We start from the raw sequence: 26,779 nt of genomic DNA, 5'->3' as shown, positions 1-26,779 counted from the left end.
TTGCTGCGATTAGAGTTCGTTTCTCAATCGGTTTTGTTTTTTTTTATTTGTTGACTCTTTTTATTTCACCTCGCTTCTATATGACTCTTTACAATATTTAACAAACTTTTCCTCCGTCTGTCTGTCAGCTGCGTGAATGGGCGGTGTTTTGTGATGGATTATTTTCATGATATATGGAACGGATGGATGGTTTTGCTCTGCACAAATCAAACGCCGACAGCTTTTTTTTTTGTGTGAGGGGTGGTTGAGAGGTTATGATATGAGAAAGAGAGATTCGCGTTGGCTTTCTGTCATTCCTTTTATGGGGGAGAGAGCTTTGAAAGTTAGAATAACTTACACGAACACGATAGAGTTTAGTTAGCCTTTAGTAGTAGTTGGTAAGGTAAGGGAGTTATGATAGTTTGTTGGTTTGCTTTTTTCTTCTTATAAAGATATGTTGGTTTGTGTTCTGATGAATTTATAAAATTTGTTTCGCCTATCCTAGATGGGGTTCCCGAGAAGTAGAAGAAGAACGAAAATGGTTTCCAAAATGCAGGTTTCCAAAAGTACGCAAATCAAAAGGAAAGTATACAGAGTATTCACAATTTGTTGGATTTTTTAGATTTGCCTTATTTAACACCTAGCTGTCAAACTTACTCCTACATCAATTTTCCCTTATTTTGGTGTTTTATCTAAATGTCGAAAAATGTTTGAAGCGAAAAAAGACACTGAAACAAGAGGAAGTATCAATGACTAACAACAATCGTTTGTAAGTTTTACCTTCTGAGTTTTTACATCGCACTTTTCTAGGTTTCTCTCGATTTGTCACTCCCTTTTCCTCTTCCCGCTGATTTCTTATAAACACTTATAAAAATATGGTTTTGTGTACCTTAGCCCTCGTCCCTTACTTACTCTAGTAATACAATCATCTCCAATTACCCTTTCTCTGCTCCTCAATTCTCGAATACTTGATCAGAGTCTTAGTTTTCTTGTATTTTGTTGTGTTGGACGAGTCGAAATAAGCCCTTTTACCCCAATATACCGATAATAACTCATCTTGTCAAATAATACCTTAATAACACATTGAATTTCTAACTCCTTTTTGATTTTCCAATACTCGTTCGGTACGAGAGAAGACCCTCTTCCATGGTTAACTAGATTAGTGATGACAGTCGAACGAATACCCAAACTCAACTTCTATTTCTAGAATGATCAAATCATAACCTAAAAAAACTTCGAATCACGTTACCCTTGAAATTAGTATTCCCACACCTGGAGGCGAGCGAGAAAGACAGAGAGCGATGTGAGTAAGCGAGAATCCCGGTCCAATGTGAAAGCATTGTTGGAGAAGAGAAAAACGAAAACACGTGTTAGAGATAATTTCATTTTTTAGCACCTTGGTCGCCCTCTAGCGAAAATCATCGAAAGCCCAGACGGTTAGTTGGTTTGAACGAAGGGGAAATGATTGACTTACCGGATGGCCTGCTTTGCCTACTGGACCGACTGGACCCGAATCGCCTCGCATTCCCATTGGACCCTGAGAAAGAAAAAAAAGAACAATTAGTCATACGACATTTCAATCTATGGATTCGATTTCGATTCGATTTCGATTCGATTTCGATTCGATTTCGATTCGATTTCGATTCGATTTCGATTCGATTTCGATTCGATTCGTCGATTTCGATTCGATTTCGATTCGATTTCGATTCGATTCGATTCGATTTCGATTCGATTTCGATTCGATTTCGATCGATTTCGATTCGATTTCGATTCGATTTCGATTCGATTTCGATTCGATTTCGATTCGATTTCGATTCGATTTCGATTCGATTTCGATTCGATTTCGATTCGATTTCGATTCGATTTCGATTCGATTTCGATTCGATTCGATTCGATTTCGATTCGATTTCGATTCGATTTCGATTCGATTTCGATTCGATTTCGATTCGATTTCGATTCGATTTCGATTCGATTTCGATTCGATTTCGATTCGATTTCGATTTTCGATTCGATTTCGATTCGATTTCGATTCGATTTCGATTCGATTTCGATTCGATTTCGATTCGATTTCGATTCGATTTCGATTCGATTTCGATTCGATTTCGATTCGATTTCGATTCGATTTCGATTCGATTTCGATTCGATTTCGATCGATTCGATTCGATTTCGATTCGATTTCGATTCGATTTCGATTCGATTTCGATTCGATTTCGATTCGATTTCGATTCGATTTCGATTCGATTTCGATTCGATTTCGATTCGATTTCGATTCGATTTCGATTCGATTTCGATTCGATTTCGATTCGATTTCGATTCGATTTCGATTCGATTTCGATTCGATTTCGATTCGATTTCGATTCGATTTCGATTCGATTTCGATTCGATTTCGATTCGATTTCGATTCGATTTCGATTCGATTTCGATTCGATTTCGATTCGATTTCGATTCGATTTCGATTCGATTCGATTCGATTTCGATTCGATTTCGATTCGATTTCGATTCGATTTCGATTCGATTTCGATTCGATTTCGATTCGATTTCGATTCGATTTCGATTCGATTTCGATTCGATTTCGATTCGATTTCGATTCGATTTCGATTCGATTTCGATTCGATTTCGATTCGATTTCGATTCGATTTCGATTCGATTTCGATTCGATTTCGATTCGATTTCGATTCGATTTCGATTCGATTTCGATTCGATTTCGATTCGATTTCGATTCGATTTCGATTCGATTTCGATTCGATTTCGATTCGATTTCGATTCGATTTCGATTCGATTTCGATTCGATTTCGATTCGATTTCGATTCGATTTCGATTCGATTTCGATTCGATTTCGATTCGATTTCGATTCGATTCGATTTCGATTCGATTTCGATTCGATTTCGATTCGATTTCGATTCGATTTCGATTCGATTTCGATTCGATTTCGATTCGATTCGATTCGATTTCGATTCGATTTCGATTCGATTTCGATTCGATTTCGATTCGATTTCGATTCGATTTCGATTCGATTTCGATTCGATTTCGATTCGATTTCGATTCGATTTCGATTCGATTTCGATTCGATTTCGATTCGATTTCGATTCGATTCGATTCGATTCGATTTCGATTCGGATTTCGATTCGATTTCGATTCGATTTCGATCGATTCGATTTCGATTCGATTCGATTCGATTTCGATTCGATTTCGATTCGATTTCGATTCGATTTCGATTCGATTTCGAATTCGATTTCGATTCGATTTCGATTCGATTTCGATTCGATTTCGATCGATTTTCGATTCGATTTCGATTCGATTTTCGATTCGATTTCGATTCGATTTCGATTCGATTTCGATTCGATTCGTTCGATTTCGATTCGATTTCGATTCGATTTCGATTCGATTTCGATTCGATTTTTCGATTCGATTTCGATTCGATTTCGATTCGATTTCGATTCGATTTCGATTCGATTCGATTCCGATTTCGATTCGATTTCGATTCGATTTCGATTTCGATTTCGATTCGATTTCGATTCGATTTCGATTCGATTTCGATTCGATTTCGATTCGATTTCGATTCGATTTCGATTCGATTTCGATTCGATTTCGATTCGATTTCGATTCGATTTCGATTCGATTTCGATTCGATTTCGATTCGATTTCGATTCGATTTCGATTCGATTTCGATTCGATTTCGATTCGATTCGATCGATTTCGATTCGATTTCGATTCGATTTCGATTCGATTTCGATTCGATTTCGATTCGATTTCGATTCGATTTCGATTCGATTCGTTCGATTTCGATTCGATTTCGATTCGATTTCGATTCGATTTCGATTCGATTTCGATTCGATTTCGATTCGATTTCGATTCGATTTCGATTCGATTTCGATTCGATTTCGATTCGATTTCGATTCGATTTCGATTCGATTTCGATTCGATTTCGATTCGATTTCGATTCGATTTCGATTCGATTTCGATTCGATTTCGATTCGATTTCGATTCGATTCGATTTCGATTCGATTTCGATTCGATTCGATTCGATTTCGATTCGATTTCGATTCGATTTCGATTCGATTTCGATTCGATTTCGATTCGATTTCGATTCGATTTCGATTCGATTTCGATTCGATTTCGATTCGATTTCGATTCGATTTCGATTCGATTTCGATCGATTTCGATTCGATTTCGATTTCCGATTCGATTTCGAATTTCGATTCGATTCGATTTCGATTCGATTTCGATTCGATTTCGATTCGATTTCGATTCGATTTCGATCGATTTCGATTCGATTTCGATCGTTTCGATTGATTTCGATTCGGATTTCGATTCGATTTCGATTCGATTTCGATTCGATTTTCGATTCGATTTCGATTCGATTTCGATTCGATTTTCGATTCGATTTCGATTCGATTTCGATTCGATTCGATCGATTTCGATTCGATTTCGATTCGATTCGATTCGATTTCGATTCGATTCGATTCGATTTTTCGATCGATTTTCGATCGATTTCGATTCGATTTCGATTCGATTCATTCGATTTCGATTCGATTCGATTCGATTTCGATTCGATTTCGATTCGATTTCGATTCGATTTCGATTCGATCGATTCGATTTCGATTCGATTCGATTCGATTCGATTTGATCGATTCGATTCGATTTCATTCGATTTCGATTCGATTTCGATTCGATTCGATTCGATTTCGATTCGATTTCGATTCGATTTCGATTCGATTTCGATTCGATTTCGTGATTCGATTCGATTCGATTCGATTTCGATTCGATTTCGATCGATTTCGATTCGATTTCGATTCGATTTCGATTCGATTTCGATTCGATTTCGATTCGATTTCGATTCGATTTCGATTCGATTTCGATTCGATTTCGATTCGATTTCGATTCGATTTCGATTCGATTTCGATTCGATTTCGATTCGATTTCGATTCGATTTCGATTCGATTTCGATTCGATTCGATTCGATTTCGATTCGATTTCGATTCGATTTCGATTCGATTTCGATTCGATTTCGATTCGATTTCGATTCGATTTCGATTCGATTTCGATTCGATTTCGATTCGATTTCGATTCGATTTCGATTCGATTTCGATTCGATTTCGATTCGATTTCGTTTCGATTCGATTTCGATTCGATTTTCCGATTCGATTTCGATTCGATTTCCGATTCGATTTCGATTCGATTTCGATTCGATTTCCGATTCCGACGATTTCGATTCGATTTCGATTCGATTTCGATTCGATTTCGGATTCGATTTCGATTCGATTTCGATTCCGATTTCGATTCGATTTCGATTCGATTTCGATTCGATTTCGATTCGATTTCGATTCGATTTCGATTCGATTTCGATTCGATTTCGATTCGATTTCGATTCGATTTTCGATTTCGATTCGATTTCGATTCGATTTCGATTCGATTTCGATTCGATTTCGATTCGATTTCGATTCGATTCGATTCGATTTCGATTCGATTTCCGATTCCGATTTCCGATTCGATTTCGATTCGATTTCGATTCGGATTTCGATTCGATTTCGATTCGATTCCTTCGATTCGATTTCGATTCGATTTCGATTCGATTTCGATTCGATTTCGATTCGATTCGATTTCGATTCGATTTCGATTCGATTTCGATTCGATTTCGATTCGATTTCGATTCGATTGTCGATTTCGATTCGATTCGATTTTCGATTCGATTTCGATTCGATTTCGATTCCGATTTCGATTCGATTTCGATTCGATTTCGATTCGATTTCGATTCGATTCCGATTCGATTTCGATTCGATTTCATTGTCCCCAGTTATACTCACCGGCAGTCCCATCGGTCCGTATTCTCCCTTCTGACCCTTTTCGCCCCTATCACCCTTCTTGCCGTCGTACCCCCGAGGACCCGGCTGTCCTGGATGACCGATTGGACCAGGTGCCCCTGGTGGACCCGGTGGACCGTACACCATTTCCCCTCGGTAGGGTTCATCGGCCATTCCTTCGTGGTCTTGTCGCCTTCGCATCTTCCTAAACTTCTGGGAAACGTTTCAAAAGATTAATTGTCTGAATTGTTCTAGAAGATGTTCAGAAAGTACTCACGCCATCTCCTCGATCGCCTTTGTCACCTTTGACACCTGGATAACCGGGTGGACCTGGTAGGCCTGGTGGACCCATGAGTCCCGGAGGTCCAATATCTCCCGGATCGCCTTTCTCTCCTGGTGGACCTTGGTAACCGGGCAGACCGGGGGGTCCTTCAATACCTGCCATCGTCAGAATGTCAGTCATAGAATCTTTGGAGTAAAAACGAGTTATTTTACCTGGTTCTCCGGCCATTCCGTCCAGCCCCCGTGGTCCAAGTGATCCAGGTGCTCCAACTTCTCCAGAGTCACCCTTCTGTCCGGGAAGACCATCTCGCCCTGGAAGTCCTGGAGGCCCGGGAGGACCTGGAGGACCCCGGAACTGTGCTAACGTTGCCTCGTCGTAGTCATCGTCCTTGTTTGGACCCTGGACGGCGAAAAAATAAGTGCGGAGTAAAAAGAGGGCATGATAAATTAATCATTTTCTGTGCGGTTGAATAAATCGTCGAACATTGGAGAAGGGCCGTAGGCCGGAATCACGCCAGAAAAAAAAATACATTTCGCCCATGGATCAATATTTAAAATGGTAATAAAAGCCACGCGGAATACAAAAAAAAAAACGGGGAAACAACACGAATCAAAATTAATTTACACATATTCTCGCCTACTTTGCAGCGGCGAGCGACTGTCAGATTTTTTTTGCACTGCGTTGCACGCTATGTCTGAACCAGGAGATTATAAAAATCGAATGTACATCAGATTTTTTCTCACTATAGTTTAGTATTTGGTGTGTGTTTTCATAATCAGAAGATTTTAAAATATTCTATCGGTGAAATTTTGATTTTTTCCACTTTCAAGCTATTTTCTATACTAAAATTATGGAAATCCCGTTTTGTGACCGAAATCTGCCCAAACAAAATGTATGGATAAAATTTTCACCGATAGAATATTTTAAAACCTTCCGATTATGAGAATATGGACCGAATACTGATCTTTAGCGAGAAAAAATCCTATGTACATTCGATTTTTATAATCTGCTGGTTAAGATATAGCGTGCGTTGCAGATTTCAAAAAACTCTTACGCAGAAAGTTGGCTATGCCGTATTGGAGAGTCGTGGGACGCAACGCTAGGATCATTTGCTCCTAACGAATAGCAGGCGAGCGACAGACAGATGGATGATTTTTTGTGTCTACTGCACCACGTTTTCCATGAGGGGGGTAAGGTTCAATTAGAGGGGGAACGGTGAACTTGTAAACACATTGCTCCATCGTCGTTGCAGAGCAGAGAGTGGCGAATTTATTGCGAAAATAACTTCAGCATGTTCTGTTTCGCCTACTGACGATGGTTGTCGGTTTGTCTGGATGGCGTCAGCTCACGGCAAGACGAAGGGATTTTCCTCCAAATGCTGATTTGTTGTTTCTTGAGTTTGTGGTGCTTGCGTTTTTTTTTGCGTGTTTGGTGAGTTGCAGTGCGAAGATGCGAAGTGCTCATCATCTAGTAGGCCACACACTTTATGGGCAGATGAGTGCTGGTCGTAGCTAGCGTTATTCAGCGTGATCACATACCCCCATGTAGACGGGCTTACCATCTGCTTACTTTACTGTTCTGTGACATAAATTGTTAAACGATCGCCTCAAATTATGTCTCGGTGGTAATCTCTTTCGTCTGCCTTTTGCTTTCTTTTTGACTATCTGACATACTGATTCATGAACTCGACATAATGCGTAAATAAAATGGCAGTCAGAGCTCACATTACAGTACTCAATCGAGTCATGGCATGTTTGTTAAAAACAGTTGTTCCTCCAATAAAGTGGTTTAAAGATTTCATTAAATTGTCTCAAAAACCAGAGAAGGATTCTATCAGTATTCTAAGGAGAATTCTCTCGAATTTTGAGGAGAATTCTCTCAGAATGCTGAAGAGGATTCTCTCAGAGTTCTGAAGAGAATTCTCTCAAAATCCAGAGCAGGATTCTCTTCTAATCCTTAGAAGGATTATTTTAGAATCCCGAAGAAGATTCTTTCAGAATTCCGTGGAAGATTCTCCCATAATCCTGAGGAGGATTCTCTCAGAATCCTGAGAAGGATTCTCTCAGAATCATGAAAAGATTTTCTCTCAGAATCCTGACGAGTATTTTCTCAGAATCTCAAGGAGGATTATCTTAGAATTCTGACGTAGATTCTTATAAATCCTGAGAAGGATACTCTTAGAATCCTGAAGAGGATTCTTTTAGAACCCTGAGTAGAATTCTTTCAAAATCCTGAGAAGGAATCTCTCAGAAATCTGAGGAGGACTCTCTCAGAATTCTGAGGAGGATTCTCAAATAATCAGAGGAGGATTCTCTCAGAATACCAAAGGACGATTGTCTTAGAATCCTGAGACGGATTCTCTTAAAACCTTGATGAGGATTCTCTCAGAACATTGAGGAGGATTCTCTCAGAACATTGAGGAGGATTCTCTCAGAATCCTGAGGAGGTTTCTCTCAGAGTCCTTAAGAGGCTTCTCTCAGAATCCTGAGGAGGATTCTCTCAGAATCCTGGGGAGAATTAGCTCAAAATCCTGAGAAGGATTCTCTCAGAACCCAAAGAGGGATTTTCTCAGAATCCTTAGGAGAATTTTCTCAGAATCCTGAAGAGCATTCTCTCAGATACCTGAGAAGAGTTCTCACGGAATCCTAAGACGAATTCTCTCAGAACCCTAACAGAGATTTTCTCAGAAAAACGAGGAGAATTCTCTCAGAATCCTGAGGAGCTTTCTCTCAGAGTCTTGAAGAGAGTTCTCTTTAAATCCTGAGAAGGATGGCTAAGGAAGATTTTCTCAGAATAACGAGAAGGATTCTCTCATAACCCTGAAAAGGATTCTTACAGAATCCTGAGACGAGTTCTTTCACAATCCTGAGGAAAGTTCTCTCAAAATCCTGAGGAGCATTCTCTCAGAACCTTAAGAGGCATTCTCTCAGAATCCTGAGAAGGATTCTCTCAGAAAACTGAGGAGTATTCTTTCAGAACATTGAGGAGGATTCTCTCAGAATCCTAAGGAGGATTCTCTCAGAATCCTGAGAAGGATTCTCTCAGAGTCCTGAGGAAAATTCTCTCAGAATCCTGGGGAGAATAAGCTCAAAATCCTGAGAAAGATTCTCTCAGAACCCTAAAAAATTCTCTTAGAATCCTTAGAAGGAATCTTTTAGAATCCTAAGGAGAATTTTCTTAGAATCCTGAAGAGCATTCTCTTGGAATCCTGAGGAGAGTTCTCTCAAAATCCTGAGAAGGATTCTCTCAGAACCCTAACCGAGATTCTCTCAGAATGTTAAGGAAGATTTTCTCAGAATAACCAGGAAGATTCTCTCAGAATCCTGAGGAAGATTCTCACAGAATCCTGAGGAGAGTTCTCTCAGAATCCTGAGGAGCTTTCTCTCAGAATCTTGAGAAGAGTTCTCTCTTAATTCTGAGAAGGATTCTCTCGGAACTGTAAGAGGGATACTCTCAGAATCCTGGCAGCATTCTCTCAGAATCACGAGGAGGATTCTCTCAGAATCCTGAGGAGAATTTTCTCAGAACCCTAAGAGGGATTCTCTCAGAATCCTAAGAAGGATTCTCTCAGAATCCTGAGAAGGATTCTCTCAAAACACTGAGGAGGATTCTCTCAGAACATTGAGGAGGATTCTCTCAGAACATTGAGGAGGATTCTCTCAGAATCCTGAAGAGGATTCTCTCAGAATCCTGAAGAGGATTTTCTCAGAATCCTGAAGAGGATTCTCTCAGAATCCTGAAGAGGATTCTCTCAGAATCCTGAAGAGGATTCTCTCAGAATCCTGAAGAGGATTCTCTCAGAATCCTGAGGAGGATTCTCTCAGAATCCTGAGGAGGATTCTCCCAGAATCCTGAGGAGGAATTCTCCCAGAATCCTGACGAGGATTCTCTCAGAATCTTGACGAGGATTCTCTCAGAATCCTGACGAGGATTCTCTCAGAATCCTGACGCGGATTCTCTCAGAATCCTGACGAGAATTCTCTCAGAATCCTGAGGATGATTCTCTCAGAATCCTGATGAGGATTCTCTCAGAATCACGAGGAGGATTCTCTCAGAATCCTGAGGGGGATTCTTTTAAAATCCTGAGAAGGATTCTCTTAGAATCCTGAGCAAGATACTCTCAGAATCCTGAGGAGGATTCTCTCAGAATCCTGAGGAGCATTCTCTCAGAATCCTGAGGAGGATTCTGTCAGAGTCCTGAGGAGGATTATCTCAGAACCCAACGAGGGATTTTCTCAGAATCCTTAGGAGGAATCTTTCAGAATTCTGAGGAGAATTTTTTCAGAATCCTGAAGAGCATTCTCTCAGAATGCTAAGGAAGATTTTCACAGAATAACGAGGAGGATTCTCTCAGAATCCTGAGGAGGATTCTCACACAATGCTGAGGAGAGTTTTTTCAGAATCCTGAGGAGGATTCTCTCAGAATCTTGAGGAGAGTTCTCTCTAAATCCTGAGAAGGATTCTCTCGGAACCGTAGGAGGGATTTTTTCAGAATGCTAAGCGGCATAGCATAGCATAGCATAGACTGACTGTACATGTCAATGGTTGCTACTCCGTGATTGATCGGAACTGGTAATAATTGCACTGCGATCCAAATGAATAAGGGATGGGAGTTTCCGCTTACTCTCGGAGTGCAATTTTAGCAGATCTAATATTATTGATCAATAACGGCGCCGGCCAAGTCCTTACAGTCAGTTGGGATGGGGAAGGAATGTTAGGGTGTAATGATTGTTGCTTCTAGAGACCGAGAATACCTCTGCATCTCCACAATCACCACGGGAAGGGTGTTTATTAGTGAGGGAGGAAAAGATCAGGGAGTCACCTCTGGTCGATGATGCGATCCATGGACAAGGGGGAAATAAACGACTTATATTTTAAAGCTAGTTTTGTATTTTTGTCTAGAGAAGTTTTTGGTAGAAGCTTTAAAAAATACGTCAACATCTATAATGTCGAACAATTCAAAAGATGTTTTTATCAATGACGAAAACTGAAAATTACATGTATGCATTTTAAATTGTATGAAACAGGAATAATGCCGACACTTGTAGTGACGAACTATGCATTGTTTGTTTGAAAGTTACATATGAGTATTACTGTGCATTTTGTCTCGATATGGTATAGGTTTTAAAAAATACGTCAACATTCACAATGTCGAACAATTCAAAAGATAATTTTTCATAATGTCAAAAAGAGAAAAATATATGTATATTGAAATTGTATAAGAAAAAAACATAATGCCGACACTTATAGTGACGAACTATACAAAGTTTGTTTGTTTTCATATTACTTAAAAGTTACGCTTTCAAGAAAAAATGTGTTATCACAAGCATGAAACGAATTCACCAGTTGGTAATCCATCCTCGAATGAACACAAAACTGACACTGACAGCAAAACTTCTTGGCGTCCCGAAAACAAACCGTCTTGCTTGTGCCTTCCAAAATACCTACCCAGCAAGACGCTCCAAAAACACGCGCGAAACCGTGAGCAAAATCTATCGGACGACGCAAAACCGAACTGTCCTGCTTGGGCTTCACGAAGTACTCCATAGGAGGGATACTTTCAGAATGCTAAGGAAGATTTTCTCAGAATAACGAGGGTGATTCTCTCAGAATCCTGAGGAGGATTCTTACAGAATCCTGAGGAGAGTTCTCTCAGAGTCCTGAGGAAAATTCTCTCAGAATCCTGGGGAGAATAAGCTCAAAATCCTGAGAAGGATTCTCTAAGAACTCTTAAAGAAATTCTCTTAGAATCCTTAGAAGGAATCTTTTAGAATCCTAAGGAGAACTTTTTCAGAATCCAGAAGATCATTCTCTCAGAATCCTGAGGAGAGTTCTCTCAAAATCCTGAGCAGGATTCTCTCAGAACCCTAACAGAGATTCTCTCAGAATGCTAAAGATGATTTTCTCAGAATAACAAGGAGGATTCTCTCAGAATCCTGAGGAGGATTCTCACAGAATCCTGAGGAGAGTTCTCTCAGAATCCTGAGGAGAGCTCCCTCTAAATTCTGAGAAGGATTCTCTCGGAACTGTAAGAGGGATACTTTCAGAATCCTGGCAGCATTCTCTCAGAATCACGAGGAGGATTATCTCAAAATCCTAAGAGGACTCTCTCAGAATCCTGAGGAGAATTCTTTCAGAACCCTAAGAGGGATTTCCTCAGAATCCTGAGAAGGATTCTCTCAAAATACTGAGGAGGATTCTCTCAGAACATTGAGGAGGATTCTCTCAGAATCCTGAGGAGGATTCTCTCAGAATCCTGAGGAAGATTCTCTCAGAATCCTGACGAGGATTCCCTCAGAATCCTGAGGAGGATTCTCTCAGAATCCAGAGGAGGATTCTCTCAGAATCCTGAGGAGGATTCTCTCAGAATCCTGAGGAGGATTCTCTCAGAATCCTGAGGAGGATTCTCTCAGAATCCTGAGAAGGATTCTCTCAGAATCCTGAGGAGGATTCTCTCAGAATCCTGAGGAGGATTCTCTCAGAATCCTGAGGAGGATTCTCTCAGAATTCTGAGGAGGATTCTGTCAGAGTCCAGAGGAGGATTCTCTCAGAATCCTGGGGAGAATAAGCTCAGAATCCTGGGGAGAATAAGCTCAAAATCCTGATAAGGTTTATCTCAGAATCCTTAGGAGGAATCTTTCAGAATCCTGAGGAGAATTTTCTCAGAATCCTGAGGAGCATTCTCTGGGAATCCTGAGAAGTGTTCTCTCGAAATCCTGAAACGAATTCTCTCAGAACCCTAACAGAGATTTTCTCAGAATGCTAAGAAAGATTTTCTCAGAATAACGAGGAAAGATTCTCTCAGAATCCTGAGAAGAGTTTTTTCAGAATCCTGAGGAGCTTTCTCTCAGAATCTTGAGGAGAGTTCTCTCTAAATCCTGAGAAGGATTCTCTCGGAACCGTAGGAGGGATACTTTCAGAATGCTAAGGAGGATTCTCTCAGAACATTGAGGAGGATTCTCTCAGAATCCTGAGGAGGATTCTCTCAGAATCCTGAGGAGGATTCTCTCAGAATCCTTAAGAGGATTCTATAGGAGTCATGAGAAAGATTCTCTCAGAACCCTGACCAGGATTCTCTAAAAGTCCTGAGGATGCTCACAGAATTCTGAGCAGGATTTTCTCAGAATCCTGAGAAGGATTCTCTCAGAATCCTGAGCAGGATTCTCTAAGAATCTTGAGCAGAATACGGAAGAGGATTGTTTCAGAACATTTAGTAGGATTCTCTCCGAATCCTGAGGAGGATTCTCTCAAAACATTATCTCAAAATCCTGAGAAGGATTCTCTCCGAATCCTGAGAAGGATTCTCTCAGAATCCTGAGAAGGATTCTCTCCGAATCCTGAGAAGGATTCTCTCCGAATCCTGAGAAGGATTCTCTCCGAATCCTGAGAAAGATTCTCTCAGAAACCTGACCAGGATTTTCTCAAAGTCCTGAGGATGCTTTCAGAATCCTGAGCAGGATTCTCTCAGAATCCTGAGCAGGATTCTCTAAGAATCTTGAGCAGAATTATCCCAGAATCCTGAGTAGGATTCTCTCAGAATCCTGAGTAGGATTCTCTCAGAATCCTGAGAGGGATTCTCTCAAAATCCTGGGAGAGATTCTCTTCGAATCCTGAGAAGTATTCTTTCGGAATCCTGAGAAGGACTCTCTCCAAATCCTTGGAAGGATTCTCTCCGAATCCTGAGAAGGATTCTCTCCGAATCCAGTGAGGGATTCTTTCCGAATCCTGAGAAGGATTCTCTCAGAACCCTAAGAAGGTTTCTCTCAGAATGCTGAGAAGGTTTCTCTTAGATTTCTTAGAAGGATCCTCTCAGAATAAAGGTTTTTTAGAATCCTGAGAAGGATTTTCTCAGAATCCTGAGGAGGATTCTCATAGAATCCTGAGGAGATTTCTTCCAGAATCCTGTGGAAGATTCTCTCTGAATCCTTAAGAGGATTACCCCGAAATCCTGAGGAGGATTCTTTCAACATCCATAGGAAAATTTTCTCAGCATATTATGGGGGATTCGCACAGAATCCTGAGGTAGATTTTTTTAGAATTTTGAGCAGGATTATTTTTTCATTTGAAATCCGATAAGGAATCTATCAAAATTATTTTAGGTTTCTGTCTTGTTTGCTAAATGCTTCGTTATCTACTACTAAAGTTTCTGTTTCACACCCAATTGGGAGTCATGCTGTAAACGGCACCCGTCTCTCGGGAACACTGCAGAATTTCATTTCTGTCGCACCTTCTTCTTCTTCTTCTTCTTCTTTCTGGCGTTACGTCCCCACTGGGACAGAGCCTGCTTCTCAGTTTAGTGTTCTTATGAGCACTTCCACAGTTATTAACTGAGAGCTTACTTTGCCAATGACCATTTTTGCATGCGTATATCGTGTGGCAGGTACGATGATACTCTATGCCCTGGGAAGTCGAGAACATTTCCAACCCGAAAAGATCCTCGACCGGTGGGATTCGAACCCACGACCCTCAGCTTGGTCTTGCTGAATAGCTGCGCGTTTACCGCTACGGCTATCTGTCGCACCTTCTGCGTACGTTATTGCGAATACCATTCCCCGTCGACTAAACATTTATGCTCTTTTTGTCTACGTCTGGTTCTTTCGGGACACACATGTGTCACCCCGGCAGCTATGCGCCAGGGGCCACGACGAGGTCCTCTGTAGTGCTGCTGTTTTGTCAGGCGGTCGGTCGGTGCGCTGTTAAGCCAGAATTAATAGGCGACAATTAGATTCAAATTAAACTTACCTTTGGATTTTTTTTTTCGGTCTCTCTTGGTCCGTTTCATTGGGGAATCACACCAGCTAGTACACAACTACAAGCGTCCACAGGTGGGTGTATGTGAGTGTGCGGAGAGATATTATTGTGCTGCATTGCTCTGCCACCAGAAGCCCTCGTGCCAGACGGCTAATTACTACAAATTCTACTGAAAGTGCAACATTTAAAGGTCTACGGTTTGCGTGAGTGTGTTTGTCAGTGTCTACTTTGTTATGTGTGGAAACAGAAGCAAATTAAAGCGACCAAAGCCAACTACGATTTCTATGTTGTACATACCTGTCATTCGGTGCATGATTTCAGTTTTGCAACCGAAACGCCAATTCTGCATTCATTTTGATTGTCCACCCGTCCGGTGCACAGGGGTGCGATCTAGACCAAATGTTGGCCAAATTCACAGTTCTTCTTTTCCTGGCATTACGTCCCAACTGGGACGGAGCTCCGAGAGCGATGTTATGCATTTAAGTCAACAATGACAATAAATTTTGTCTTATTGCGAGTCAATTTCTGCAAGTCAGTTTTAAGAAAACCTGGGAGGGAGGCACCGATACTACACACGAAATATAGAACAAAGTTTGTTTGAACTGCACGATAACTCCAGCTTGCCAACAACAATCAAGGCAGGCTTGGGGAAAATCGCTAGTTTTCTTTTGTTGTGTACTTTCGATCTTTCCTGACAATCATGGAAAAAGGGCCACAGTTTTCTATGCACCAAATATTAATTTTCATTGGAAAATGTAAAACCATGCGTTTTTCAATACTTTATATTCAATCAGTTGAATGGTGCTCACGTGACATTACTTGCATTATGTGCATGAATTGATTTTCATTCAATTTTTGTCACTTTTGATGAAATGCGAAAATGTGTTTCAATCAGTTTTCGCTTTTCCAATGTTTGAGATCTGGGCTCACAGTGACAGTTCGTGACAGCGGAATCCCGGCTCACTATGACGTACATACATTTTGTATTGGTTTCTCCCTCCCAGAAGAAAACTAACCTGCTGCCCAGTGCATTGAAAAAGACATTAACACTCAAAGTTACAAAAAGCTACATCCAGTATATCATTACTTTCGAGTTTGAACTAAGATTTCAAATAATCCCTCTTTGAACTCCGAGATGATTCACCTCAAGTAAGTCTTGTAAAATATTACTGTTTGAGGGTAAACTACTTTTATTTTTGAAGATTTGACCGCCTTCGAATCACTGTGTGGTGTGCACAATTTTCTGGACGGTCGGCGAGCCAGAGCGAGTCAATGAACAACAATCGGGGCTCTGACGGGAGGATTAAATTCAATTTTTGTGGCTTCCAGCGAGCTTAATAAAATAAATGTCGGAGTCACCGTCGTCAGCGTCCATCCAACCAACAGCCACCAGGTCATGTATGGAGCTTTTCTCTCCACGCTCCACATGTTGCTCGGTAGAACAACGGTAGGGTTTTTCCTCCTGTGGGATGTTGGCCTCTATGTGAGTGTTGATTGCTGAAAATATTGACTGAACTGTGGCGTTGAACAAATGAAAAAAGAACGGAGAGAAGCTTCGTTTAGGAATGAATATTGTGAAGCTGGTCCAGAGCCAGTCCAGAACAGAGTGTTTTACAACTTGCAATGTGAGAAAGTCATGTCGGAGTACGACCAGAAGCTGTGTTGCCTATTGGAACCAGAAGAATGCCTGTGGGAGAGGAGGAGTTGCCGAGGTAACACCTGGTGTTGCTGCTGATAGTGAACTTCTGCGGTTACAAACGATGGGTGCAAATTGCGCGCCAACACGGGATGATTGGTGAGTTCTTGGGGGACACAGCGTTGGTTAGAAACATATAGAGTTGGTTTAACCACTGACTGGTTGTGGATTTGGAGCTTGGAGAGAAACAATGGTGACCAGTAACGAATTGTTCCCGGTGGAAAAGGCACTGATGACATGCGAACAGGATTCAATTCCAAAATATATTGATATTTGATAAATCCTTAGACAAGATTGATGTATTATGAAAAGTTTTTATGGAGGATCAGCATTTATAGCGTATTGAAAAAAATGTGCTATTTTTATATTTAAATAGAATCTGAGAAGTATGCCCTAATGTCTTACATCTATATAAATAAAAATGGAATGGTGTTTGTATGTCACGAAATGGCTTACGAACGGGTCAACGGATTTGCATAATTCTTTCACTGTTGTAATCGACAGGGGATGCGACGTGTTCGTGCGGGGAAAAAGTCTAAGAAAGTTTTCGGAACAGGCGGGAAAACGAGAGAAAACTAATCTACCATTTTGTATGGAAGATTTTACGACATTTTTCAACAGCCTACTTTTTGGCATGACGAAGTTTGCCGGGACCACTAGTTAAATATAATAAGAAAAGTTTAAATTATTCATTATTGTGTACTCAAATTAGATTGAAGAGAAAAATATGGATTTTTTGAGAGTCTTGAGAAAACTATGCGAAAGTTTTATAATGATAAATTTTTTAAACTTGAGATGGAGCTTGATTGGTCGCCCGTGGATGCTACCCCAGTATCGTCACAAGAAACCAACCAGATGACTCCTTTGGACTAACAGACACCCTTAGTGTATAAGTGCACACACAATGCAGTCCAATAAAAGGAAGAAAGAGGAATTGATTATGCATTAAACTGGCATACCCCTGCATCTTCGACAGTTTATGAGGGAAGTTGTAGGGTTGCCAGCGATGCTTGCTGTTTGGTTAGCAGACTGCCTATGTATCAGGCGTAAGGAAAGGCGTGCTATAATGATGGAAGAATGGAAGCGTAGGCAAACGGGTGTTTTTGTACGTCTCTGGTTCTAGCAAATGCTATGAACCAGAGGCGCATCCACGTTCGTTACCATGGGTAGAACAAACGTTGGCAAATATTTTGTGCACAGTGAAGCTAAAAAAAATTAACCTGATGGAATCCTAGGCTGGAAATTGAGATTACACATTTTATATTAAATTTAGGGGAGGAATTATTAGAGTATGTTTAAAACTACAAATTGAACTTTAACACTTCACTTTTGCAAACAAAATATAAAATACTAAAATCACTTATAAGGCGAGCAAATACCTTTAAACTCTAATATGTGTTGCTTATCTTGACAGATAGGCCTATTTCGTCTGCGACTTACAGACTTCTTCAGTGTCGAGTGCTCGACTTGAAGAGAACATCGCATGGATCTATTATTTATACTAGAAAAAAGTGTGTGGTATGTTAGAACTAGATTCTACCTGTAATCGTATACAGGGGGTCATTTTTTAATTGTGTACCTAATCAAATGAAAGGATTGTCAAAATTAGAAATTCCTGCTTGTTTGGCAGGTGGTCAATTAATGTGTTTATGTACTGTGTGTGTGAAGGTTAGGTATAAGTTTAAACAGCTAAGAGTACCCATTTCCTTGATCTTTGTTTAGTAATTTATTGTTGTTTTGTTTGAAAATTTCTATGCTTTCCGCTACGTCAAGCTTCCAAGGATTTGAAATATGTCGTAAGAGTTTGATATTTTTTGTGTTAAGGAAATGTTGTTCATTGTAAATATGTTCTGCAACTTTTGATTTGAAATGGTGCACATGTCCTTTTTCTGTGTCTTTGTGTGCTTTAGTAACTTCTGCTACGTGTTCTTTAAAACGTCTATTGAGAGTCCGTTTTGTTTGTCCTATGTAAATTTTATTGCAGTGGTCGCATGTAATTTGGTAAACGCCTGATTTATATGAACTGTCAATTGGGTCTTTCGTTGAACCTAGGAGAGTTTGGAGTTGGTTGTTTCTACTGGTAAAAACTAACTCGAAACCAAACTTTCGTAGGATTGGGCGTAGCTTTTTTGTATCATCGTTGTAATTGACGGCTATACGTTTGAGTGTTAGTTGTTCTTGTGTCAGAGTAGTAAGTGAACGTTTGTGTTGTTCTCGTGTTCTTTTGTCAATGAGTTGTTGTATTGTTTGTCTTGTGTAACCGTTTAATTGTCCTGTTTCAAAAATGTAGTTGAGTTCCTTTATTCTACCAGTTTCGCTGAGGGGGATTGTTAGCATTCGATGTATCATGTGATTGAAGGAAGACATTTTGTGTTGGTGTGAGTGATTTAATGTGTTTGGAATAATACGTTGAGTGTTAGTTGGTTTTCTATAGATTTCAAATGTAAGTGATGAGTGTTCTTTTACAATAAGTAAGTCCAAGAAAGGCAATTTGTTATCCTGTTCCACTTCGATAGTAAATTCAATGTTTTTGTGAGCCTTTTTAATTGTTTCTAAAGTTTGGGGTAAGGTGTGTTTTTTAACTATGCTGAAAACATCATCAACATATCTCCACCAGATTTTCGGGAGCTGGTTTTTATCTTCTAATCGTTTCTCTAAATTTGCCATAAAAATCTCACTTAAAAATGGGCTTAAAGGGGCCCAGATAGCCGTAGCGGTAAACACGCAGCTATTCATCAAGACCAAGCTGAGGGTCGTGGGTTCAAATCCCTCCGGTCGATCTTTTCGGGATGAAAATGTTCTCGACTTCCCAGGGCATAAAGTATCATCGTACCTGCCACACGATATACGCATGCAAAAATGGTCATTGGCATAGTAAGCTCTCAGTTAATAACTGTCGAAGTGCTGATAACAACACTAAGCTGAGAAGCAGGCTCTGTCCCAGTGGAGACGTAAAGCCAAAAAAGAAGAAAACGAAAGACCAAAAGAGGCCAAAAAGAGACCAAACCAAATGTCTCAAAGAGTTTTGCTTAGGATACCTCAAGAATGCAATCTAAATTTTGCCAAGGAGAACCAAATAATAAAATTTCTCCAAAGATTATTTCTGAAATCATCTGATTTCCTCCAAAAATTCTGTGAGAAATTTTTCAAAAAAGTTATAACTTCTCCAAGATTTTATCCAGTGAAAAATCTATCGATTCCCCGTGATATCCGATCAAAGTTCAATAATCAATTCTCAATTTAATTCTCCTGAAATTTCCTAAGATTTGCACAGAAATTCTTCCAGTAATTCTTTGAGATTTTCTCAAGTAAGTCTTGAATTTTTTTTTCAGAGAAAAATGGGAGATACTTTTTATTGGATTTTTTTTTAAATTAAACTTCGATGAATCTTGTGACAATTTTGAAGTCACCCTTTATGAACAAGGATTTCTAAAATAACTCCTGGATTCTTGAGGAAATTTTGAAAGATTTTATAGATAAGTTGCTAAGACAATCGAAAAAAAAATCGAATTTGGGGATAAAATTCCGCGAGATTTTCAAAAGAAATTTCTCGGAAAAAAACTGGACGGAATTTTTATAGAAATGTGTTTAGGAATGATCGTAAGAATTATTAGAAACGTTTGAAGATTGCATGAGAATCTTTTGATGAACTTTTAAAAAAATTAAAACTGCAGGAGTAGTACATGAATGAAATACTGGAGTAATTCCTAGAAAAAATAGATTTATTCGAAGAATTCCATAAGGAATTTTGGATTTCTGCAAGAAAACATGGATGAATTCTTGACAAAATCCACAAACAAACGAATGAAAAGCCTTGCTGGGTTTCTTGAGAAAAAAAATCTTTAAACTATTTTTTTAGCCTTTGCGGATATCATTACAAGAAATTCTATAGAAATTGGAAGTAACAATTGGAGGATTTGGTTGAAAGAGTAGTGACAAATTTTTAAAGGAATTTCTAAGACAGTTTTATAAAAAAAATCAAAGTGATACCTGAGGAAATTACTGGATGCAGTAGCTTTGGAGTTCTCAAAGGTTTCTCAAGGAAATTTTGGAGAAATTATTCTAAGCATCCTTTGAAAAGTCGATGGAAGAATTTTTAGGAGAATCAGTAGTGGAATCTCTAGAATAATTTCTGAGATCCCTGTAGGATACCCTGAAAATATTCTAAATGAAATTCCAATGATAATTCCTCCTCTGGACTTTGTACAAATTTGCATCGGGGTTCAATGCAAGGATAGTTAGAAAAAATGATACTTTAGAGACCATTTCAGTTAGAATAGATACTGATACTTTTCATTAAAAATAGAGACTTTCTAGATACTTGCATTAATATAAAGATCAAGCCTTTTAAAAGAAACCTATCTCTAGACCTGTCTTTCGTTATAATTCATGTTGGATATCCTATATATTTTAATACCTATTAAATCTGTTTTATTACACAAATTTGGCAAAAATAGACGAAACTGCTTGCCGTTAAAGTGAGATTGTTCTAATTTCCTCATCGATTTCTAGATGAAAAATGGATAAAAAATCTATGAATTTGTTTAGTTTTTTTTTGTTTGCTCCGAAATGATCCAGCTTACCGCAAAAGTTTTCAAGAGACACTGATGATGCTTGAAAAATAATTCATCGAGTCATCAGAACTTTTCATCATTAAACTAGTCCCAGAAATTTCTACGGCTATTTGGATTCAGCCAAGAACTTCTAAAGAGTGGGTGTTCTATAGGAATCGCTCTTAAAATCGTCAAGAGATTCAGCAATGCTTTGATAGATCATATCACGAGTAATCGCACGTTCAGAAATCGCTAGAACCATCACACTCGTGTTGTGTATAACACGATGTGACTGGTATTAGATTAGTCCATTAGTTCATCTAAAGATTCTTCAATAATCTTCTGATTATTCTCTATGGATGTTCCAGAAACTTCTCAAGAATTACTTCAAGAATTATTTCCTTTTTAAGAAACCATCCATTGACTCATTCAGAAATGCCATAGAGGAATGCTCCATTTTGTTTTTCTAACAATGAAAGAAGTTTCTGGAGGCAATTATTACAGTTAGTCTACTAGAATTTTCACTGACTTTTGAGGGTTATGTAAAAACTATGTCACGTTTTACTAGGCACGAGAAATCCATGAAAAACCTTCCTTCCTCTATAAGAATAAGTATGATCGAATTTGTATGTATATTGAACAGATGCTAAATGTAATTCATTTTCCAAGCATTTTGGGTTTTGTGGTGTTTTTGTGCGTAGTAGAGTAAAATGGGGCAAAAGTTCGAGTGGGGCAAGAGTTTTTTTTTTTTAAGATTTCTAGCTCAATTCAAAACAAAACTTACAAATGTCATGGTGGTTTGAATGCTGCTTAAATAAAGGACTTTCACTCCAAATATCATAAAAAATGATTGAGATTTGGAAAAGTTATAGCTATTTGATGTTTTTCGACGTGAATATTGTAATTCTTGGTCAAACTTTCGATGCATGGAACCACATGAAGATAAAATATTTGTCAATATTTTATGTAAATGCGTTTCTAGGCCTATCATAAGGATGCTTTGAGTTGTATTAGTTTTTGCATAAATCTTTGGAAACAATTTTTGGCCCATAGTGGGGCAAAAGTTCGAATCAGCGAGGCAAAAGTTTGACCTATGTATAAATTCACGGAAAAATTTGCAAATTGCCTGATATCCACATATTATCTTCAAATTTAGCAAAATTTGCCTGATCGTGCGAAAAAGACACCAAAATTTTACATTTTCACTTAGTTTTGCGAAAAACTGCTATTTTTGGGTGCATTACAATTAACATTGCTTTGGGCAATTCATTTATGAAAAAATTTAGTGTGTATTTCTCGGCAAACATAAGCTTACGGCTGGTATAAAGTAAGCCTGCCATAAAAGTATCGATATTTTGTGTTTTAGCCAGCGAACTTTTGCTCCACACTAGATTCGAACTCTTGCCCCACCGGTCGGGCAAAAGTTCGTTAAAGGAAATCAATTTTGAAACTGTTATAACTAAAAATGGATAAATATTTTGACACAAGTTTGTTCAGCAAAACTAAAGCCAATATATTGAAGGTTTACTGTATAGTATTTGTTTTGTTTCATCTGCTATTTTTTTTCCTGGAAACTTTGATTACACCACTAAGGTTGAACTTTTGCCCCACCTTACTCTACATGTCCTACCTGTCCTACCCATTTCCCGAGCAACTGCTATGAATTGTGATATTGCTGTTTGCGTTTGACGTGCAAATCCAGTCTAACTGAGCTGCAAATGCGGTAACACAAAGTAACCAAGGATACTTAGCAACCATAATGCACATCACCGCCAACCTAGCAAAGAAAATCAAATTTTGACTTCGCCTTCCTTGTTGAAAATCTTACCGCATTTGGTGTTCCCGCATTTGATATTTGCATTTCAAATGCACACAGCAATATATTAGGAGTGGAAGATAGAAGCAAGTGAAAGATATAACTACAAAGTACGAGGTAAAAGACGGGCCTGGGATTGAACCCATGACCTTCTGATTATGAAACAGAAGTGGTGACCATTAGACCACCAATCTCGTCTTTAATAATGTTTAAATGTTTGTTTTGTATTTTCCCGAAATTCGGCGGAGGTTGCTCTGAAGTGAAGTGATTTCAACACCATTCTGTACAAACATGCTAAAAGGCCTTATCTGCTTAATAGAGGCTATCTTTGAGAAAAATCATTAGACATGTGCTTACTGAATTATGTAAAGGATGCTTTCAGAATGTTCCTATTTATTGTCTCGAAAAAATTATGATTTGTTTGAATAAATTGATTACAAATTATTGATCTGTTTGATGATAAATAAAAAAAATGAAGTATTACACTGTTTAATTTCAACTAGAATTTATATTTTCTAATATATATGCGTATTTTGACCTCAACTGTAAGGCCGCATGTACAAACTCGACTTGTCGAGAAGAATAAAAACAAGAGGGATTCTGATCCTGAAGAGTCAAGTACAAGATGAGGTCGAAAACGCGTATCTGCCAGAGGATACATTTTCTAGTTTTCTTCAGAACGATTCACTAAGTATCATGGTAATGATGCTTTTAGAACCCAGAGTTCAGCGCCCACCGGCTGACGAACGAGAACGGCCTACGACTGATAGATTTTGCCGCCTCCAAGAACATGGCCATTCGTAGCACCTATTTCCAGCACAGCATCCCGTATCGGTACACCTGGAGATCACCTCAGCAGACAGAATCGCAAATCGACCACGTTTTGATCGATGGACGGCACTTCTCCGACATAACCGACGTCAGAACCTATCGTGGCGCCAACATTGACTCCGACCACTACCTGGTGATGGTGAAACTGCGCTCAAAACTATCCGTCATCAACAATGTACGGTACCGACGCCCGCCCCGGTACAATCTCGAGCGGCTGAAACAACCGGATGTCGCCAATGCGTACGCGCAGCATCTTGAGGCAGCGTTGCCGGATGAGGGCGAGCTCGATAGGGCCCCTCTTGAGGACTGCTGGAGGACAGTCAAAGCAGCCATTAACGACGCTGCCGAAAGCGTTGTCGGATATGTGGAACGGAGCTCAAGAAACGATTGGTTCGACGAGGAGTGCCAGGAGGTTTTAGAGGAGAAGAATGCAGCGCGGGCTGCAATGCTGCAGCATGGTACGCGGCAAAACGTGGAACGATACAGACTGAAGCGGAAACAGCAAACCCGCCTATTCCGGGACAAAAAGCGCCGCCTGGAAGAGGTGGAATGCCAAGAGATGGAGTTGCTGTACCGTTCTCAAGGAACGCGGAAGTTATACCAGAAGCTCAACACATCCCGCAAAGGCTTCGTGCCGCGAGCTGAGATGTGCCGGGATAAGGATGGGAGCATCTTGACGGACGGACGCGAGGTGATCGAAAGGTGGAAGCAGCACTACGATAAACACCTGAATGGCGCAGAGAACACAGGCACAGAAGGTCAGGACGACGAAGGCGATGGCTACGTCGCACAGCGGACAGCGAAAACCAACCAGCTCCCACGATGGGGGAAGTTAAGGATGCCATTCAACAGCTCAAGAACAACAAGGCCGCTGGAAAGGATGGTATCGGACCCGAACTCATTAAGATGGGCCCGGACAGGTTGGCCGCTTGTCTGCATCGGCTGATAGTCAGAATCTGGGAAACGGAACAGCTACCGGAGGAGTGGAAGCAAGGCGTTATATGCCCAATGTACAAAAAGGGCGATAAACTGGAGTGTGAAAATTATCGTGCAATCACCATCCTAAACGCCGCCTACAAAGTGCTATTCCATTGATTATTTTCCGTCGTCTATCACCTATAGCTTACGAGTTCGTGGGAAGTCATCAAGCAGGTTTCATCGACGGTCGCTCGACAACGGACCAGATCTTTTCCGTGCGGCAAATCCTCCAGAAATGCCGTGAGTACCAGGTCCCTTCGCACCATTTGTTCATCGATTTCAAGGCGGCATACGATAGTATCGACCGCGTAGAGCTATGGAAGATCATGGACGAGAACAGCTTTCCCGGGAAGCTCACAAGATTGATCAGAGCAACGATGGACGGTGTGCAAAACTGCGTGAAGATCTCGGGCGAACACTCCAGTTCGTTCAAGTCTCGGTGGGGACTACGACAGGGCGACGGACTTTCGTGCCTGTTGTTCAATATTGCGCTTGAAGGTGTCATGCGGAGAGCCGGACTTAACAGTCGAGGCACGATTTTCACGAGATCCGGACAATTTGTTTGCTTCGCGGACGACATGGATATTATTGGGAGAAAATTTGAAACGGTGGCAGATTTGTTCACCCGCCTGAAACGCGAAGCTACAAGAGTCGGGCTAATGGTGAATGCGTCGAAAACAAAGTACATGCTGGTTGGCGGAACTGAGCGCGACAGGGCCCGCATAAGAAGCAGTGTTACGATAGACGGGGATACCTTCGAGGTGGTGGACGAGTTCGTCTACCTTGGATCCTTGCTGATGACTGACAACAATGTTAGTCGGGAAATACGAAGGCGCATCATCAGCGGAAGTCGTGCCTACTATGGGCTCCAGAAGAAACTGCGGTCAAGAAAGATTCACCCCCGCACCAAATGCACGATGTACAAAACGCTCATAAGACCGGTAGTCCTCTATGGGCATGAGGCGTGGACTATGCTCGAGGAGGACTTGCAAGCTCTTGGGGTTTTCGAACGCCGAGTGCTAAGGACGATCTTCGGCGGCGTACAGGAGAACGGCGTGTGGCGGCGAAGGATGAACCACGAGCTCGCTCAACTCTACGGCGAACCCAGTATCGTGAAGGTAGCTAAAGCTGGAAGGATACGCTGGGCAGGGCATGTTGCAAGAATGCCGGACAACAACCCTGTAAAGATGGTGTTCGCTACGAATCCGGTCGGAACAAGAAGGCGTGGGGTGCAGCGAGCTAGGTGGATTGACCAGGTACACCAGGACCTGGAGAGCGTGGGTCACAGTCGAGGATGGAGAGAAGCGGCCATGAACCGAGGGAATTGGCGAAATATTGTTGGCGAGGCTTTATCAAGATAATTGATGTAAAGCCAAATAAGTAATTAAGTAAGTAAGTAAGTACAGAAGGCTCACGTAATTCGGCATAGATTTTTTCTCGAGCTTTGTTGAATCCTAATATGGTCTTTGAAAATTCTGCGGAAAAAAAATGCGCAGACTACTGTGAAACAGCATTGAACCAAAGGTTGTCAGGAGTCTCAACAGAATTCAATAACAATTGTTAAACATTTACCAGAAACATTCTCAGGATACTCCAAAGAAAATTCTCACGCATCATATGAAGGATTTTTTGAAGCTTGTTCAGCCCTCTCCAAAAGTGATTTTTTCAACATTCATCAGAAAATTAACTGCAAATCACGTAAAAACTTTCCCTGTTTGAGTGGAAACTTTTGAAGATTTTGTAATAAAGTGCGAAAAATTATGGTTTTTGGGTTATTTTTGTTCAACTGTTCTAGTGACGAAAAGTACTAGATTAATGCAATGTCTTAGCATGATGTACCACTAATTATCTCAATCCCCACCTGTTGCAGAAACCGATGCTGACGAGAAACCGGCCGGAGATAACTTCTACTTCGTCCGCACAGCTGACGGACGCTATACAATTCAAGAAGATGGAACGAGCTCACCAAAGGCGGAAGACAAACCACCGCCGGTGAAAGCCCTTCAAACGGGGACCGTGCTGATTCGCGCTGGGTTCATCTATCCCATCTCCGAAGGCAAGGAGGTGGAACGTTTGGAAACCCTTGTGGCG

General features: G+C 40.3%; 1 protein-coding gene across 8 annotated transcripts in view; it reads right to left on the bottom strand.

Moving 5' to 3' along the window:
- Positions 1–26,779, bottom strand: part of LOC110674205 (collagen alpha chain CG42342) — a 658,184-nt gene that overhangs the window by 84,476 nt on the left and 546,929 nt on the right. For 6 of the 8 annotated variants that reach the window (XM_021838257.1, XM_021838251.1, XM_021838254.1 and 3 more), the window contains 4 exons: positions 6,276–6,462; positions 6,058–6,218; positions 5,784–5,993; positions 1,454–1,516 (listed from right to left, as the gene is read on the bottom strand). In XM_021838257.1, coding sequence (XP_021693949.1) covers positions 1,454–1,516; positions 5,784–5,993; positions 6,058–6,218; positions 6,276–6,462 — 621 coding nt within the window. Of the gene's footprint in view, positions 1–15; positions 1,252–1,453; positions 1,517–5,783; positions 5,994–6,057; positions 6,219–6,275; positions 6,463–26,779 lie in introns of those variants that run through there. The other 2 variants (XM_021838258.1, XM_021838253.1) reach the window with 2 other exon arrangements.

This window comes from Aedes aegypti, chromosome 1, assembly GCF_002204515.2.
Source record: "Aedes aegypti strain LVP_AGWG chromosome 1, AaegL5.0 Primary Assembly, whole genome shotgun sequence".
NCBI lineage: Eukaryota > Metazoa > Arthropoda > Insecta > Diptera > Culicidae > Aedes > Aedes aegypti.
The sequence above is the reverse complement of the archived record's forward strand: the minus strand, read 5'-3'. Positions and strand labels throughout refer to the sequence as shown.